Source organism: Semicossyphus pulcher, unplaced genomic scaffold (genome assembly GCF_022749685.1).
Source record: "Semicossyphus pulcher isolate SPU_LCO1_2020_fin unplaced genomic scaffold, fSemPul1.0.p SCAF_13, whole genome shotgun sequence".
Taxonomy (NCBI): Eukaryota; Metazoa; Chordata; class Actinopteri; order Labriformes; family Labridae; genus Semicossyphus; species Semicossyphus pulcher.
The window spans coordinates 21293919-21314424 of NW_027211637.1; the positions used below are offsets into that span (position 1 = coordinate 21293919).

General features: G+C 42.2%; 1 protein-coding gene across 1 annotated transcript in view; it reads left to right on the forward strand.

Annotated features, from left to right (window-relative positions):
• Positions 1-20506, forward strand: part of LOC138589276 (membrane-associated guanylate kinase, WW and PDZ domain-containing protein 1-like) — a 90481-nt gene that overhangs the window by 39414 nt on the left and 30561 nt on the right. Inside the window, exons 3-7 of the mRNA XM_069659488.1 lie at positions 15154-15273; positions 17187-17375; positions 18518-18740; positions 19363-19445; positions 19930-19968. Coding sequence (XP_069515589.1) covers positions 15154-15273; positions 17187-17375; positions 18518-18740; positions 19363-19445; positions 19930-19968 — 654 coding nt within the window. The remainder of the gene's footprint in view (positions 1-15153; positions 15274-17186; positions 17376-18517; positions 18741-19362; positions 19446-19929; positions 19969-20506) is intronic.

A 20506-nucleotide genomic window follows, 5' to 3' on the forward strand; every position in this document is an offset into this window, starting at 1 on the left:
CATCCAACCTGCGTCCAACACTACATTTCCTTGAGTCCCAAAAACACTGCTCATCAAATTTACTTGAGTCGGTAACATGCTTCGCATCTTCATCCTGCCCTTAACTTGTCCTGCTGCCCTCTTCAACTCCCTTACCCCAGCATTCACCCCTGGAGAGGTTGCTTAGCCATGAGACCAGCCTGAAGCTGCTGTTTATCAGGAGAAACCGTGTGTTAAGTAATGTCAGGAGTCTATATTTATGGTGAAGATAGCAGGAGAAAGAAAAAAGGAAAATAGAAAGACAGAGGAAAAGGAGAAGACTCAGAGGGAGAGAGAGGGAGGGAGTATAAGGCAGTGGGCGGGAGTATGATGCAGGGGGGCTGCAGCCATTGGCCTCAGACAGGAACTGGAGTGTGAATAGCTCACAATGGCTTAGCCTCTAAGCTGGGCTGGACCTCTAATTTGCTCTGCTTGTGGAGCTTTGAAGAAAAACGGCAGCTGCCTGCTAGCCGCCTGCCTGAATGAGCTCCTAGCAAGCTGGGAGCTAGCACCCGCTCACACGGCTCCATGGATGCTTTGGCAGAGGGAAGAGGGGGAGCAGAATTCAGCCTGCTTGGATTTATCTTTTTGAATATTTCTGTGGAATAACGTGCGGAGAGAGGATAGGAGAGGATAGCGGCAGCGGCGGCAGCAGCAGCGGTGACGGTGTAGAGGTAATTCTGTGACATTTACTTCTTCTCCTGGGAATGATGCCCTGGCTTCCGGGATTAGATTGGATGGGATGTGGGTGGGGAGAATAATCAGATACACACACACACACACACACAGAGGCAGAAATACAGAGGCAGGTGGATTTTATTTTGGAGGGACATAATGTGGGAATTTGTACCTTTGCAGTTTAGTGGTGGGATTTTAAAGAGCTGTTATTTTACTCTTTAAATGAAAGCTTCTTTGCCCTATTTCTTACAAAAAAATGAAATATTTTGCTGTATTTTACAAGATTTCCAGCCAATGATGCCTCAGATTGTATGTGCTTGCCCACTATTCATCTTCACCCCACTCCTCCTCCTCCTCCTCCTCCCTCATTCTTCTCCCCCATATTGAAAGGGGAGAGATGGGGAGGGAGCCGGGGGAACAGCAGGAGAATAGCGGCTGGGACTCAGCTGTGAGGAGTGTTGTGGCGCGAGCTGAAAGAATGGCCTGTTGTGTTGGGCAGCAGCAGTATTGTGCGTCTGGCCCCTCTCTCTGTCCTTCTCCTTTTAATGGATAACTGCATCATCCCTTTATTCAGACGATCACAGCCAGGAACCTGCTGCTCTGTAAAAGATAAAAAAGGCTCTTTGATATAGAAAATTACCCATTCAGTAATTTTAGAGCGGGGTATTGTTTGAAATGTTTCAATTCTAGTTCCTGTGATACACCTAAGAACTTGAAACACAGTGTGAGATGTCTCATTTCAGCTGTTGTTACAAGCCAAAAAAGGCCCAAACATATCCGAGTCTCAGCTCCTTAAATCGGACAATGTGCAGCTTTCTTTTTTACTATGTGACCGGAAACTGACTGGACTTTTTGAATCATATCAGGATCTATTTTATCTCAAAATAGGAAAATATGAGTACAGATGTTTCATACTTGATGTTTTCTTTTTACCAAAATAAGAGTTGACATACATAAAAGTGACCTTTTAAAATAGATATACTTTCAGAAAACCTACTTGGTACTCTTCTGTTTCCTTGTGGGAGGCAAGAAGACTCATTGACTCTCTCTGCTGAATCTCCCCCAACCTCCTGGCACTTAATTGAACTTCCAACAGCATGCCGTGCACTTTGCAGCACCTCAGCCTCTGATAGGATCTGTAGTGGGCCTGCAATTTGCTTAATCATTAATCTGAGGGCCCCCGCTACATTGATTCTCTCTCTGTTCCCCTTCATAAATCATTATGGACCTGCAATCCTTTTAATGGGGGGATGGAAGTGCTGATTGAACAAAGCCACCGCACTCAGGACGCAATACTCACCTTGTTCAGCAGGTCAGCTGATCGGGAATGAGGGAACAGGTCCAGTACCTGATGATGGAGCAACACACGCTTATATTAATAACCTTAATCTGTGTTTACACCAAATTTAGTGTAATATTCTGTATTTGCATCTCTAAAAAGATTTGTCAAGCCAACACCATAATGGATGCAAATGGACATCTATCCATGGTTTGTGGCCGAGACGTTCCCATCATCTGACCAGTGTATTAAGGGACTACTTGTGTAGACGAGGCCTTAAAGTGCTGCCTCAATCAATGCTGCTCCGGTAATTGGCTTAGAGGCCCAAGAGAGTTCCCCGCTAACTCCCTGTGTGACTGTTGGCTTTCTCTGCCCCTCCCCTGCCCTGTCTGCTCTGTGATGTGCACGTAATGCTTTCTCACGTCACCTCTCTGCCTGTGTTTTCAAAACACACACTTTCCCGTCAACGCTGAGCGGGTGTTTATGATGGAAACACACCTCAATTTATGGTGTGGCCGTTGCTTTTTGTGTTCAGGAGGAGACAGATACAAGTATTGGTGGTAAGATTGACTTTCTTTCACAATATAATGTTTAATGTGATGTTAGTTTTAATATATGTATTTAAGATAAAATCCACCTATTTTTTATACGATACGATGTGATACGATACGATGTGATACAATACGGTAAGGTGCGGTACAATATGATACTGTATGGTTTGTTACGATACAATACGGTATGATACGTTACCATACGTTACGTTACCATACGTTACGTTACGTTGCGGTACAATACGATATGTTACGTTGTGGTACGATACGGTATGATACATTAAGGTACGAGACGTTACGGTACGGTACGTTACAGTATGGTACGGTATGATACGATACGATACGTTACGTTACCTTACGTTACGTTACGGTACAATACGTTACGGTATGATACGGTATAATACGGTACGGTACGATACGATACGGTATGATATGATACGGTACGATACGATACTTCACAATACAATATGATACGGTGTGGTACGATACTCTACAATACGGTCAGTACAATGCGATAGAATACGATACTGCACTATACAGTACAGTACTGCACGATTTAATACCATATGGTGCGATACATTGCACTTTATTGTCCCTGTAGGGAAATTCATTTTGGACCCGAATACTACACACATTTAGCTTTCTCTAGAATAGTATATATAAATAAAAATCAATAACAACAAACAACAAAAAGTATGTTAACAGAGAAGCAAAGTAGCTCATACCAATCCTACCCACAAATTATACACATTACCTTTATTGCACATGTTCCACATAATACACATGAATCATGGTTGATAAGAGATAAGGACACCATGAAGCTGTAGCATTGTTTTTTAATGAATTGAGATAACAACAACTATTCCCCTACGGAGTTCACACAGGCTAATCTCACTCTGAGGTCAGTTGGAAGTTACTCTGCCTTGTGTGTTCTCCCCCACGCCATGCGCACACTCACAACCAGCAGGGGTTAAAACAGCAGATGTTTGGCTGAACTCTGTGTGTGTGTGTATGTCTGTGTTAGACAATGAGTGGAAGCTCCCCAGACCATCAACAGCAGGAAGGCGATTGAGGGTATCAGATGTCACCAGAGTGCTGTCAGTGTCCTATGCTGCCTTTTGTTAATACACAGGAGGAAGTATTTTAAACCTGGATTTGGTTGTGTGGTTGTGGTTGTGGTTGTGGAAGCTTTTCTGTTGGTTTTTAATATTAAAAACACACAGAATTGGTTTGTCTTCATCTTGGAGACAATCCGCAATACTTTGTGTGTCTGATGACAACAGGTGGAAGTCACACAGGAGGTCTTGGGTGTGCGTGGAGAGGTACTCGGGTAATCTTAGCCTCAGGTGAAAACTGAAACAAACTAGACTAAGGGTCAAAACGGGACAACAAGAGTGAAGCAGAGGGGATGTAGAGATAGCTATCACTCTAAGTCTGAAATCTTGCCCCTCACCTTTTTACCCTAACTAATCTGACTGTATCAGATGACGCTCAAACAGCACATCACTTTCTCTCTCAAGCTGCTGCACAACCTTTTAGAGTAATATGAACTCGTTTTTATTTCAGACTTCTGAAGCATGCTCCACATTGCACACAATAGCAATAAAGTGCTTTCAAGTGAATGTATTATGACGGTAGAACATATACTGAGCGTCTGGTGAAACAATAGTGTCTGCAGACATCCATTGTCTGTTTCAGGGTTAATCTTCAGGCTGGGGTTAAAGATAGAAATAAAGTCCTGGTTACTTTCAGTCTGTGCAGATTAAGTAGATAAAGGAGGGTGTTGTTTACAAGCCAAGTAGGTGCTAAACAATGCTAACAAGCTAATGTTCACCATCTTGGTTTGGATAATATTAGCATGTTTTTCATTCATCTTCTGGGGACCACGATTCATGATCGAGTTGAGATATCAAAGTGTTGGTCTGACCAACAGATTGACGTTAGCGTCCCTTTAGCCACGCTGCGAGCACGGCTTAAAACAACACTACAAAAATGTTCGTTAAAATTCATCAAATGTTACCACAGATGCACTCAAGTTTTAGTTTAAAAATAACGATCAGTACCAGATGAAATTGTTGTGTCCTTTCGCCTTCTCCTCCTGTACAGTACATAATGTAACATGCAGATACCCCGGCAGGCTCGGGCCACTTTTAGACGATACAAACATTCACTCAGCCACATGAATGAAATATTTAGTCAGCCTCCACAGATAACAGCCTCCCCCTTAATATAAACTCACAGCTCGTTTCAGCCCACCAGAAAGGGCTGCAGTGCAACCTCGTTTCATGCAAATATGTGACTTTTGTTTTACAGCGTACGCTAAAAAGAGCAATGACATTTCCAAATGAATACAACCCAGTGCAAATATGCATTGTAGTTCAGTGGATGTATTTTAGCTCGGTTATTTGTGATGAAATGTCAGTGAGGTGGAGGGATATATGAAGGAAAGTATGATTTTCTTTGGCTGCTAAAACAGTGAAAGTTGAGGCCTGTGCATTGTAAAAGATTCAGAAGCCATATGGCCTCAGAATCTGCTTTTCTCTGAAGCTACATGAAATGGCCTCTAAATGTTGCGCCACAAGTACTCGCTCATTTACAGGAGTGAAAAACATTTGGAAATGCAAACACCTCGAGATTCCGTTTGAGTCAACTTTAATGAGATTTACAACCTTGAGGACGGTTTCTATTTACTGTTTCTTCTTTGTTGAAGGTTGACGTTTTATTTTAATGTGAAGTAACCAAAAACATCGTCTGTCCCTGAAGCCTCATCTCACGCATGTTTTTGTCGATTTCATGACAACACTAAAACATGGCGATCGTATCCGTTGGGTCATGAAGAGAGAATGCTGAAAACTACAAATCAATCATGTTGTGTTTATGTCATTATTTGGAAACTGTTGCCGTTATGTAATTGAAGAATGCCAGCTAGTATTAAGGCGAACTCTGAAATAGTTTCTCACAGATGAAGGCTATCTCAGTGTTCTCTGTACATTTTGTATCTTTACGGCTCTTCTAGCGTGTATTTCTCGGGATATTCATCTTTTTATACACATTCTTGGTGTCTTCTTAAGGTGACAACATTTCTCCGCGGTCTGTAATTACTGACTTAGGACAGCTCTGATGCCACACAGTTTATGATGCGGAGAGTGAGTGGCCCAGTATTCAGAGACAGGATGTGGGTCATAGCGAGCGGTCCAACAGGCCACTTCAGGGACACATGTCCCCTGCTCCGGAGCTTTTTATGAACTGCCAGCGAGGACAGAAACTGGCTTCCACAACCTGCTATTTATAGTCCACTCTCTGAATACACTGTATATGTGTTTACACACTCCATGCTCCCCGGATTGTACCAGCATCTATGGGTGTGTTTGCTATACATATAACTCATATACAGACTACAGCTGAATCTAGAGCAGAGTAAGCAGACACGCGTCACTACTCTTAGGTTTGTAGTCGAGGATTTGTTATACAGGTGGCATAATAATGACATTTGCTTTGCTAAAAAAGAACTCTGATTTTAGGACGTTATTGCATCGAATTGTTCAAGTCGTGTATTAATTATGTGTCCACTTCCTTAATGTTTTGGTGCTGCAACTAATTATTGTCTATAATCAGATTCATCTCTGTATAACTTCTTGATTAATCAACTTATTGTTTAGTCTGTACATCATCAGAAATAGTGAGAACTGGGTGCTGGTGTAACTTAAAGCTAGCGTCCCAAGTACAGAAGCTCCGTCCTCAACACGGTGGCTCTGGGTTCGACTCCCTTCCTCGGTCCTTTGCTGCATGTCATCTTCACTCACTCTTGCCATATTTCCCACTCTATCCACTGTCCTATCAGATAAATGCAATGTAAAAACATCATCTTTAATGCCCACGGTAATTTACAAGAACAAAAACGTTTGTCTTTAAAGTCCTTTCTTTTGTTTCCGCAATCACAAATGAAAAATGCTAAAAATTAAAGTTAAATTTTTTTTAAATTTAAGTGTTAATTAAATATCTGTTTTTTTTTTTTTATTGTTGGTCTGTCAGAAAAGCCATTTGAAATGTCATGTAAAGCTTTTGGGAAACTATGACAGGCATATTTCAGATGTTTTTTGACTCAACTATTAATTGATTCATCGAAAAGAGTTCATAAACAACCAAAATAATCACTAAGTGCAGCCTTGAGGCAGATAAAAGCTTGAAAAATCCTCACATTCAAAAGCACAAACCAATGAAAGTTTTGCATCATTGTCTTATTGTTCATAAAGTGTGTGTTCATTAACTTCCAGCGTTGGTGTGCTCTGCGTGTACAGACAGAGCGTGAGGTTTACCAGTGCAGTGAAGGAGACATAAGAGACGATGTTGATGACGTGACAAAGGCGAGGACAGGCTTGCATGGACTCCTTTATCCTTTTAGCAGTCTGAGGATCAATACCTCACACACACACACACACACACACACACACGCATGCACATAGCCAGCTTCATCCTCGTGTGAGAGGGAGAGTGTGAGATGCTACACACTCAATAACACGATGCACAGACGAGATGAAAGTGGAGATGTGAGGAGAACCAGGACAAAGTGTGTGTGTGTGTGTTGTCAGTGATGTGTGGCGGTTGTTCGTCAGACAGCGGGAGGTGAGAATGAGGGAGAAAGTTCAGGCCTGTTTGCGGTGCGAGGGATTTCACGTTCCCATTAGGTGATTGTGTGTCACTCCTTCCATTGTTCTTCTTTCCACTGTTTTCAGACTGTAGCTGTACTTCCTGTATTCTTCTTCCTGTATTGATGCCGATTGGATGCTGTGCGTTTGGTTGCTTTCCTCTCAAAAGTAGCAAACATCAAACTACCGCTGCATCCACCCACTTAAACCTAAGAATATTTCAAAAGCAGGAGACTGAAATAGAGAACTTAAACTTCCTACTGAGGAGAGAAGATGAAAGAAGAGAGGGATTTCAGGGTGACGTACGGAGCCTGTACGGCACTAAAAAGAAAGCGATCTAAAGAAGAGATGGTGGGAGGGATACAGGAAGCTAATAGGCTATGCTAAGCGGACAGTGAGAATAGTTTTTCTACATTACACAATAAAAGTAAAGGGTAACTGAGGGGAGTTGTAAGAGTTCTTTCCTTTTTAAAGCATCGTGTTGTATTACGGAGGCCGTCCAGCTGACTGAGTTGTAACATCACTTGCAATGGTTTAATAGTGTCAGATTAAAAGGATTGTAACCTTGGTTTTCACAGTAATATCTCTGACAGTAGAGAGAATTCTATATTCATCACGCTGTATAGAAATATTCTTCAACATGAAGGCCAGTAGCTGCATGAATGTTTGCCATTTAAACAGCATGACCTGAACACTTAGTGGGTAAGATCTGATGGTATCAGGTTGTAATTTGGTTGCCCAGAGGTTGTTGTTTTTTTAAAGAGAATTTGTGAGCTACTTGCAAATTAATCACTGATGCAGGTTGTAGATTTCACTACAAGCACACTGAATCACATGACTCTTTATCTACGGATAGGTCAGTTTGTGTAAAATCGCCCTACTTAAACTCTGTTTAGTATTTCAGCTGATCTTGCAGCATCTTGTTTGTGATGGCATAGTCGGTCACTTACTAAAATATCTCGTCAACTTGATAGATTGTCATCAAAGGTCAAAACATTTCATGTTGCCTAGAGGATGAATCGCAATATTTTATGTGTCACAATAAGGCTGATATCTGTGGGTTTCTGATTGGTTAATTTCAGCATCCTGAGGTCTGTTATTTCTCAATAACAGATCGTTGTTATGAAGAACAGACCGTTGCTATGGGAGCGGCTCTAATCACACAATGCTGCGGACTAAATGTTATCACCTTCAGGATACAGAAAAAATAGTGAAGAAATCACAAGTTGTGTTTTGACATGGAGAAACTGTATGTGGGTCGGACAAGAAATAGTCCCACACAACCCCGGTAACACTGAACTTTAGAGTTGTAACATTGGAGCAAAAACAGTGCCCCGCTGGTTCTAATCTTTATGCTAAGCTAGGCTAAAAAGATGCTAGCTTAAGCCTCATATTTTCAGACATGAGAGTGGTATTAAGCGTCTCATGTAACTCTCGGCACAAAAGCAATTAGCATGTTCCAGAAAATGCTAAAGTGTTGCTTAAAGTGTAACTGACCCTCAATTGGTGTTCGAGGTCAGTCAGTATTAGTCGCTGTTACGAATATAACTCAGTTCTATGAACACTGATGATCAAGTAACGATTGCATTCTCATATCAGATAGCTGTAAATGTATCATCAACGAGTATTACTATCAGAGTACAGAAAATATGCTCTGTCTGACTGTAGAACTCCTTTCATCAGGTTTTACCAAATGCAGCTCTGGTCTTCACATTTGGTGGATTTAAGACAAATACTTAAACCATCATTGAAGACACTCTCAGCTCCGAGTCCCTGTGGAGGCTGCAGCCTGGACTGGAGATTAGAATTTTTTAGTTTTCCGAGGAAGGAGCTTGTGTGAAGACTTGAGCTTCACTGTTAGACGAGCACGGAGTGTCTCTTTCTGTAACAAGCTGTCATAGAACTGCCCGGGACTATAACTGTTGTATAAGACCACCTCTCTGTGTGTGTGATGTGTTATTAATTCACGATACACGTGACATCGGTAGATTTACAAAAACCTCACTTACCACAATTGTAGCTTAAAGACACTTTAAAGGTTAGAAAATATACAAAATCTCATGGTGCTAAATACTAAAGGTGAGCATGCAATATTTAATGATAGTGCTGAGCCATTCCAGTAAACGGCTTCAGGACGTGTGCAGCATCTTTACAGTGAGGTACATTTAAGACGGCGTTAAAATGCCATCCGTAAAACCAATGTGTCCTTTCCTTTAGTGAATAATCATCCCCACTGACACCATTAAACTTGAACTGCTGCGTGCAAATGTGGCTTTTCAAGAGCATATTTGAAGCGTGCAGGAGTCGGCCCGGGCCTGTCATATTAGATTTTGTAAAAGCACAACAAAGGAGGTAACAGAACACAGCGCTTTATTTCCGCACACTTCAAAGACGTATCACATGTTGTGTCAGTCAAAAGATCTGCGGTTGTGGGTAATTATTATAATTATTTTTAGAAATGTACGAGGTCGGGTTTGTAACGCTTTTAATCTTTTACCTGGGATGTGTATCTACTGGGAAAAACCACAGAAGAAGAAATACAGGAAGTGCCAACAAATAACGTAATGCGTAGTGCAATCAAGAACAAAGGTTATTCTCTGCTGGGTTTGGTGCCATTTCAAAATTAAATATTCTTCCAAATATACTTGTGGTAAGGTTCTCCACTCATTCACAAACTGGCTGGTTTCTCACAGTGAAAGAATGGAGTCCATTGATGGCTGTCCGTGGAAGTTAGTTCATCAGAGCCGGGGTCAGAGCTGAGTTTGGCCCAGTCATTGTTTCTCTGGCCAGAGACAACAGAGTCTATATACAGTGATGGAAGAGACGAGCCTGACCTCCCTGCTGCTGTCGAACACTGAGAGTCTGACTAACTCTCAACTGTGAATGCAGTTGATGATGAGCTACCCAGTATTTAACTCCTCTCTCTTTTACCATCATGTGTATGTTCATGATCTCTCAGTAAAATAAGTTTTCTGTGTAATAGGCGTGGGTGATATGATAATATATAAATATATATACACCATGACACAATATATATGTAATTTTAAGACATGTTGTTTTATACCACCGCAGCTAGTATACCTTTAAAGGGGGGAATTATGCTAATTTCAAGCTTCATGTTTCACTCTGTGATATCTGTGGAGTAGCTTAGTGTAATTAACAGTTTAAAAAACTCATCATTTTTCTCACACTGGTGCAGGCCCACATATAGCCTCTGCCTGAAACGACTCAGTCAGCTCTGTCCCTTTAAGAAACCCCGCCCCTACAAGCCTGCTTTCTTCTGATTGGCCAGCTCTCCACTGCTCTTTGTGACGTCACAAAGTGCAGCGTGTAGAAACAACTGTGAAACCTGGCGTTAAGAGCAGCCTGCAGACTGAGCTGAGAAGCCTGGGGATTACTCCAATATACTTTTACCTACAGATTTGAAACTTCACCCACGTTTAGTGTGGACATCCAACATTGTAACATTATATATATGTATTAAAATATGAAACAGTGTAATACCCCCTCTTTAATATCTCCAGGTGTATCCAGCCGGTTGCAGTCAGTGGGATAAACTGCTTTACAGGACTGTTAGGGCTGTATCTAGCAATCATTGTGATTATAAATTTACCAACTCTGCTAAATATATTATCAATTTACGTATTTATATTTTTGTCTAATTGCCATCATAATTTTTTAGGGGCCAAATGACATCAGCAACTGTCCAATCAGCAATCTCCAACCCAAAGATATTCGGTTGACAAAGATGTAAAATGAGCCAAAGATAAGATGAAGGAGAAAAGACTTGAAGACTTGGAGGAACCGTTCATGGCATTCTTACTCGAAAAGTATCTTATACAATTATGATTTTATAAATCAAATTAGGAATGTTTCAGCTCCAATTAATTCAGCATTATCGTGGGAAGTGATCTATAAGCGTGATTTATAAGCCACTTATCATTTTTTCTGAACAAGTGAAAAACAGAAATGACTGTCTGCTTATTTTATTCATTACTACTTAAGGTTGCAACAAACAATAATTTAATTATTGTTGAAAAATGGTGATAATTGCTCATCTGTATATACTGTACATGGCCACGTTATCAAACTCTTTTTTGCGTGAAAATGAATGCATGAATATGTGTTACAGTATATCTTAATAGATCATGCAATTGCTGCTGTTACTAATATTACTTTATATTCAGTGGTTTATCATGTCAACTCATTTGTTCAACTGTAAAGGTTCCTGTATGGTCACACTGTTCTAATGAAGATTAAGTCGGACACAGGTGTTGTTGTCTCTTTGATTTTAAAGCAGTGGAGTAGTTGCTTACGTGTAGTTAGTTCTGCTTGTTCATGTACACAACGTGTGTTTCACTGGCCAGCTTCTGTTGAACTCATCCAGCTTTAAACTGCTTGTGTCATGTTGCGCCGGGTCAGCCCTACACATAGGTCTGTGTGTGACTGAATGTCTGACTGACTGACTGAGTGACGGTACTTTCAGAGCCCTAGAGACGGAGAGAGTCGCGACACAATGGAGGATCATGGAGCAAACTCTACACTGATGCAACTCTTTGTCTATACGGCTCTGGATACTTTGTTTTAGGAGTAGGCGGGGGCTGCTCCTCCACTGTCCTCACCTACGACAGTCCTTGTAACACATGGCCCACAAAAGCACACATTGACCTGGTGCGGTCAGCCACATGCTAGGTTTTGACCTAGTCTTGTTTCCATCTTTATTTGACAGTCATCTTCTCTTGTTTGAGTCGAAACCTTTTCAGTAAAATTGGGAGATTCTTTTAGTGGTTTCCTCTGCAACGAATCAAACTGTAATTCTGCATTTTGGCATTAAATTAAGATGACTCGACGATGATTGCTGTGACATCATAAAATACGTCACAGTGTAGAAATAGAGGATGGATTGCCCCTGTGCAGCACGAGTGACGTGCTGCTGTTATGAAAACTGTTGCATTTAAATTATACAAGATTTCACAGAGAAGTAGAGCACAAACAAGATCAGGTTACATAACCCTGAAACCCAGATTGTCAAACTTCAAAAGGAAGTTTGAAAGAGTTGCAGAGTTCTCTGATGAAAAAACTCTGCAACGTTGATGCAGCAGAGCTCAAACCATTGTGAAGGTTAAAGATAAAAAATACTTTCAAAGATGTTATTGTTTTATACCAAACATATGATGATGTAACGCGTAACAGAGGATGAAAAGGTTTGCTATAATGAGGCGGCGTTCAGCCTTCAATATTCTGTAATATAGGCACACCAGAATTAGTCATCCTATCAGAGCTGTCCACTGTGGGGAATAGCCTGGAATAACAGCTCCATTCCCAGCTCAGCAGACAGCGTCATTAGAGCCTCAGAAACATCTCCCACCATGGGACCACCCAGCCCTATGACTCAAACTCCCAGACAACCTCACTTTCATCTCATCCTGATCCACCGAGGTGCATACAAAGCAGCTCTGTGCTCGCTGCTGCTGTAAGCGGTCAGCTGGATGATGTATAAGGATCTTTTCTCCTCGTGTTTGGTGCTCACATTCTGAGCACTACGTTTTAATAACTAAATTTCTCCTTCTTATCAATCATTTTGGAGAAGATTATTAAAATAGCAGGGAGAGAAGCGTTACAGGGAATATGTGCTGCTTTGCAGTGCAGTGCAGGTGTAGGGCTGAGGTAAAGGTTTGCTTATTACCACGTGTTTGTGGGCAGGATGTACCCTGAGGGATGGAGTGTAAGCTTGCATATCGGAGCGGCTCAGGTAAACACTCGAACAACAAAGAGTCTGGTGTCAAATATGAGCTTTTTTGTGATCATGTTCCAGTTTTTCAAGTACAAAAAACAATTTCCTTGAGTTTTCTGCCTTCAGAAAGTGTTTTTAGGCACTCTAGTGGCCTAGATGAAAGGTAGTGTTGGTCTGTCGGCTGGTGGTCCCATGACTTTGATTCATTCTGAAGTATCTCAAAGACTATGGGACAGATTGAGATGTAAATTTGTAAAGACATTCATTGTGCCCTGAGGATCAATCGTAATGTCTTTGGTGGTCCCCTGACTTTCCTCAAGCCCTAGCAGCTGGTTGACAATTTCACTGAAGTAATTGAACACCTATAGTTTGGATTGCTATGAAAGTAGGTGTAGATGAGGATGAACTTCAATGACTTTGATGAACCCCCAGCCTTTTCTAACCAGGAAGTTCAATGTTTTCACTTATCCCATAAAATATCTCAACATCTACTTCATGTATTGGAACAAAAATTGTACAGAAATTCATGGCAATCATGAAATGAACTCCAATGTCGTTGGTGATCTGCTTTTCCTTTGATTCGACAAGCAGGTTGATTTTTTTGGCTTTGACTGACATGCTTCATCAACTCCTGGTTGGATCACCATGGAATTTGCAATCATTGAGATTGCCTTAGATTAATTGTAATTAATTTGGTGATCTTCTGACTTTCACCTAGCTCCATTATCAGGGACTAGGGATGTATATTAGCATTCTTGCTAACTCCGCCATGTTTACATCTTGTATTTTTATACTGTGTTCATCAATGTGCTCTTAACCTGTAAACAAAAAAAAAGTAACTAATGCTAAAATAATACCAAAACTAACGACCTTCCCATCATCTTCAGCTGTATATCATTTTGAGTGGCAATAAGTACATTTTAGCATGCTTATTCCCTACACTAAGCCGTGTTAGCATTTAGCTTAAAGCACTGCTGTGCATTATTACAGCCTGAAACAGCAGCTAGCATTGCTCAGTCGTGCTTAAGTTGGTTGTTTCTTTTCCAGTTGGAAGTTAATTTACATCTGTTTTACTTTGCTGACATCCAGTAAGAGGAACTGCCTGAACCACGATGCCCCTCTTCTGCATATATTCCGGTGAAGTACACTTAGCTTGAGAGGGATATGATAGGACATTATACCCCCACTATATGTGTGTGTATGTACATATACTGTATGCATGTATTCACTCCTGATCACAGATGGGTAACAACTTCCGCCAGCCATCTGTCCTGTCATCTCATCTCCTTTTTGTAAAGACAGAGAAACAATAGCTCTTGTTCTTATTGTCTGGTGTCAGCTTCCTTCTACAAAGTGTTCTCACTACAAAGTAAAAACAGCGCAGACCACCAATCATTAACCCCAGTAGGTGATCAGGCTCCGGGGCAGTCAGGCCAGCCTTTGACATTTTAATATTGGGTTACCTTTTTAACACAATTTACAATCAAGGGGGCGATTGAGGGTCTAATCAAACCTCTAATGTGTGAATCTCTCTTTTCATTGTCTCCTGTTTTGTCTCTTGTAACGTCACCACAAAAGGATCAGACCTGTTTTATTCTGTCTCCGACTGAAAAGCTTTTATTGTACTATGTTACACCTAACAACACCTCTGAATGCAGTACGCTCTGCTGTTCAGCATTGCAGTCGTAACAAGGACAAAGCAGCTTTAACAATCGATAAGAGCTTAAGTAAAAAGACTATAACACTATTATGCGAGTGCATTTTCCAATTCCAGACTCACCATAAAGAAAGTGATGGATTGATAACAGTATCTGTAACATTGCTTAAGGTGACCTTTATTTTATCTTCGGACTTAGCAGGCAGCACTTCTCATGAGGCGCAGCGATAGAGATGCAAGCCTCGATTTAATTCCCTGACATAATATTCACAACCACTCACAAGTCACTTTGCGTCCAATCACTGCAGGGAATTACAATCACAGCCTCTTGATTTCAGGACTCTCTTATTTACTGCTTTGGAAGCCCTTTTTCATAGCCCGTCATTATCATCTTAAAATATCTGACTGAAGTTTGAGATGTTGGCTGCATTTTAACGCTAATGAAAGACTCCCTGTGTGTAAGATGCATATTGAACGTGTTGTTGTGCCAGGAGGAAAAATATGATTTCACCTTCAGTCAGCTCTAAGAACATGACGTGAATTTTAACGAGATATCGGCAGCCGAGTAAACTTTGTCTCTTTGTCCTCAGGTACGACCCGCCCCCCTCGAGACGGAGAGGTCCCCGGGGTGGACTACAACTTCCTGTCGGTGGAAGACTTCCTAGAACTTGAGGAGAGTGGCACACTACTGGAGATAGGAACGTATGAAGGTGAGGATTGTGATAATGATCCTAACTGACACTGCATTGGCGTCATGATAGCGCAGGTGTCCTGATTCTCCACAGATACAATGAGCGTGGCAGCAATCAACATTTATTTTTTCCTACATGCAGACGGGCTGTAAGACAGTGCACTCAGTTGATTCCGATTAGACGGTGCATGATGAGGCAGGAGATGCGTTCAGGAGACAGCAGGTCACTCCACATCTGCCCCTCTCACTCTGATTAGGACGGTGTTGTGCAGCGCTAAGTCTCAGTCTGACACAAACCTGTGTGTGTAAACATGTGTGGGCGGATGTGTGTGTTTGTGCATCCTGTGTTTGTTTGTGAGCCTGTGTAAGGGCTAAGTCTTATTTGTGTGTGTGTGTGTGCATGCGGCCGGGAGAGAATGTTACGACATTAATCTGCTTGGCACCGGTTCTGCTGTGTGTTGGCACGTTCCTCCCTTTCACGCAGACAATGTCAAATACCTGTCCACAGGAGTCTGTGGCCATCCAGACAACCAGAGGAGGACATGAGTATTGATTCAGAAGTAACTCTGGGTTTTTAGTGATATATGATTATATAAAAAATTTGATTATAGGTAACCCTCACAGTTTTTGTTCAGTTTTGTTCAGTATTTTAAGGGGATTTTGCCCTTTTTCTTGACAGTATCAGTAGAGAGTTGACAAGGCATGACAACAACATGCGTGACTGATTTCTAACTGTACAATAGAAGTGATTATTTTTGCAATATTTTTGCAAACAAATTGAGTTATTTGGTTTCTTGCTGAGAGTTACACGAGAAGATAAATAGCGCTGTCACATGAACAGTCAGATGTCTGTCAGCTTCCTTTACTCTAAAAAGACTAGATACGGAGGCTAACTGCTAGCCTGGCTCTGTGTGAAGCTAACAAAATGCACCCACCAGCTCCAATAAAACGCAATGCAATTAATCATTTTCTTTTATTCATCGAAACTTTTATTTTAATCTAAAAAAAACACTTAAGGTTTCCCTCATTGGTTTGTTTTATGACAGAGACATGCTAGCTGTTCCTCCTGCTATCAGCCTTAACCATAAAATAAGCTAATCAGGTGCTAGCGTTAGCCCTAAATTAACTGACCCTCGGTAAGAAAGCAAAGCAGTCGTTTTTGCCTGGAAACACACAGGAAATTCAAGGTAAATAGGAACTTACACTCAGAAGATGTACGTTGTACACTGATTGAAGAAAAGTGACACAAAGTACTAGCTAACTCTCGGGGGGCTGGTAGATGGATTTAGTTACCTAAAGACAGGGCTAGGTTAGCTAGGTCAGCAGTGTTTATGCTAGGCTATGCTAGCTGGTTGCTGGCTCTGGCTTCACTCTGAACGGACAGATTTAAAGTGGGTAGAAATGTTTTTTTATCTATCTGTAAGAAAGCGAATAAGAGTCTCCCCAAAATGCTAAAATATTCCTTGACTGTCTTCATATGCATTAGACATTAAAGCAGCCTCTTTCTCCCATATTTACAAAGAATACACAGATACATGATTCATAATGTGCCAGAAAACTCTTGATAAATTATTTGTTCATACCGCTGACAAAACCCGTCTCAGGCAGACAGAGCTGCTAAAACAGGCCGCTTGTTGTGAGCTGCTTCATTGTTTTTGCACAGTATGCTTTCAGAGTCTTGACAATAACGCTCTGCAGCCTCAAAAACAAAAACTAGAACCCTTTTATTTTCCCACAGCTGCTTATTTTCACAATTTGTGGTCACATTGTGATCCAGCTTTATGTCTTTTCCTCTCAGTGTAAGATTAGGAGGTTTCATAGATCCTCTGCTTGTTCTTTATCCCCGGCTTCCTCCCTCTCTGTCTCCATTTCTCCTTCTCCCTCCTTCTGTGTGTCTCTCTCAAGCATGCTAATGTCCTTCTTGTTGCCTAGGTAACTATTATGGGACCCCCAAGCCGCCCAGGCAGCCCGTCATTGGGACAGTGATTCTCAGTGATGCAGGCTCCCAGCAGTCCACCCCGAAGCGCACCAAGTCCTACAATGACATGCAAAACGCCCGAGTAGTGCCTGCTGACGACGACGATGACGACCAGGCCTCGGAAATGAACAACAGTTTTACAGGTGAGGGCGTCGCTGCTGTCGCTGAAGTTCCTGTTCCTGCAGCTTTTGTTTTCCGTGCCCGTGTAGCTTTCTCCATCAGCGTGTGCTGTGTTTGTTCTCGAGTGGATGCTTGTTTAAGAGTGGCTGTGTGGCGCCCGCGTGTGTGAACGAGATTAGGAATACAGAAGGAGGGAGATAATGTGTGTATGTTTACCATCCTCTCCTGTGTTGTACGGAGCTGGGTGTCTGGCGGTTACATCATGTCTTTGTGATGCTGATTGCTTTTTCTGTGAGCCTCCAAACACTGCCACCTGCCTGTGAGGAGGGGCAGGAAGTAGAAAACAGGCAATAAACAACATTTATTATTCTCTCTATGAGCTACAGGCTTCACATGCTTTCCTACCGTTGTCTTATTTCTTATTTTTTCTTTGATTCCGCTCATTAAATTCTCTTGCATGTGGACATCCTCATCCTTCAAGTGTTTATATTTCCTCATCAGGTGTGTTTTTCTGCCTGATATTTACACAATACACACGTTTAAAAGGAAATAGATCATATTACAAGTCTTTTTCTCTCTTCTTTAAACGCTCTCCTGTTTTTTAAGAGCTAAAGACGGTGTGTTTTTTTTCCCCTTTTGATGCTGTGAATCTATGCCCTCTCTGTGTCCCTCTGCCAGGCTGCCAGAGTGTTGAATTAGCATTTGATCAACCCTGAAAGGCCCACGGAAGTGGTGGAGAACACTGGGCCAGAAACTGGGGAACGAGTGGGGATGGGGGGTTGGGATGGCTAGCTGTAGGAGAAAGAGGCTTATGGGTGGAGAGGTATAACAGGGTGGGGGTCAAAAAGAGTTTGGGGAAGACTGCTGCTGAAAGAATTAGCATATTCCTGGGGCCCTTTCAGTACACTAGAAATGGGCGGGAGCTAAAGTTAAGATAGGGGGGAAGGGGGAATGCTGGGAGTTTGGTGTGGTTTAGTTAGCATGATGTGCTAAATACTATCTTTTCTGCTTATTTCATCTCTTCCTTTCTTGCATGCAAGAGACATAAACTGTGTTTCTGTTCTTTTTTTTGGTCTTGTCGTTCTGTGTCGTTCCCGTTGTTGTTGTTGTTGTTACCCAGGATCCTTAGTGCGTAGTCTCTTCCCCTCTCCTTTGTTGTGCACAGGTAACCCTAACGACCAGGACGAGAGCCGCGGCGGCATCCTCCGGCCGTACCCCGCGCGTGACAATGCTCCATCCTGTGGTCTGAACAATGCGGCCACCTCCACCTCAGACAGCGGGCAGCAGACGCTCGCAGAACCGCAGGTCTCTCCGGAAGACCCGCTGGGACCGCTGCCCGAAAACTGGGAGATGGCGTACACTGAGAACGGAGAGCTTTACTTCATAGAGTATGTATCAACAAGCGGCAACATTTCACAGTATGGATCTGCTGCTCACGCCTGTTTCACTGCCTGAATAAGCAATTAGCTCATACCATAGTTTGTGTTTTCTGCATTTTACCTGCACTATTATCCCTTTTGTTCGTCCAGTGGCTTGTCTTCCCCCATGATTTGGTTTTTAGGCCTCTCCCCAGCCAACCTGCCCAGCCCCCTGGGTGCAACCGCTTTCCTGTTAATCCCTGCATGTCCCGATCTCTAAAGGAGATCACATCCTGATCACCTGACTACCTCCACCTCTCTGTCCTCTCCGCAGCACGGCAAAGGCACACCACCCGGACATGGCTGTGTATTTTCAGAGCTTGTATGTTCATTTCTGCTATCACTGAATTACAGTATGTTCTTTTGTAACAATAGAGGGAAAAGTCAGGCTGTTTACTGTCGATTTCCTGCCTGTGCCGCTCTGTTATTCCCATTTCTCTTCGCAGCAGACGCCTGCTGTCCTCTGTAAACTTGCTGACGCGGTTTACTTTCTAATTCTTATTGATGCATTCATGCACCCCTGCTGTGCTTTTCTGTGTCGGTTTGACGGCCTGTGCTGAATTGTTCTGTTGTCTTGTTTGTTTCCTCTCAGCCACAACACAAAGACCACATCATGGCTGGATCCTCGGTGTAGAGACAAAGCCTCCAGGCCCCTGGAAGAGTGTGATGACGATGGTAAGATGCTAAACGTCATTTATTCACACTTTTCTGTAGTGGTTAGGATTCAGAAGTTGGTGCTTCAGGTCTCACACACTGTGCTGTGTAAGATTTTTCTTTGTCCTACTTTTACTTTTAGCACTATTTTCACATGAAATCAGACAAACAATTCTCATATAAATAAGACATGTTTGATGAATTTCAAATGACAGCGCACTAGTTCAGGATCCAGAACACAGATTGCTAAATTGCACCATCAAGTGGTGAAACACAAAGTGGCACGCTGCACCTCTGCACACAGCTGAGTTGTGTTTTTTAAATGTTGTTGTTGCTGTTTGAAACTAAGGTGTCTCCCGTTTCCCTATCCGCCTTTCTCTGGACTGTCACTTCATCCTTTATTTGCTCTCGTTTCCTCCATTCTCCACCCACCTCTCTCCTCTGTTATCCATCCCTTCCACTCTTCATTTTGTTTTCTTTGTTTCATTCTGCTTTCACCTTGGAGAAGAAGGGATACATACAGAGGAGCTGGAGACGGATCTAGGTAAGATTGTAACACTGGTGTTCCCGAGGTTTTAGTGACGTCGTTGAGAACTATCTGTAGCCTTTGAGGCGGACTTAAAGACAGCGGCAAGGGATTTTACATGTTTTTGACGACTGTGTATCAATGACATGAAGTGTTTACGTTTGTAATAGCTGACGTTCAGCATGCTAAAAGCAGAGAGATGACATGATAGATGCTTATGCTTGCTGTCGAGAGCAGAGGAGCATATCAACAGTTGGTGGTGGTAATAACTAAAGAAAGAAAGTCAAGGTGTTTCTTACAACAAACAAATGAAAAGAAAGCCTAAAGGATTTTTCACAGATAGCTTAAAGATCAGAGATGGTTCATCTTTAGAAATAGTAATGAAGTGGTGCTTGTTTAGCTCAGTCGGTAGAGCAGGCGTCCCACATACAGAGACAAAGACCTCCTGGCATCGGCCGTGGGCTCGACTCTGACTCGCGGCCCTTTGATGCTGTCAGCACAACTCTCTCCTCCCCATATTTTCCTGTCACCCTTCACTGTCCTGTCCACTGTCTGC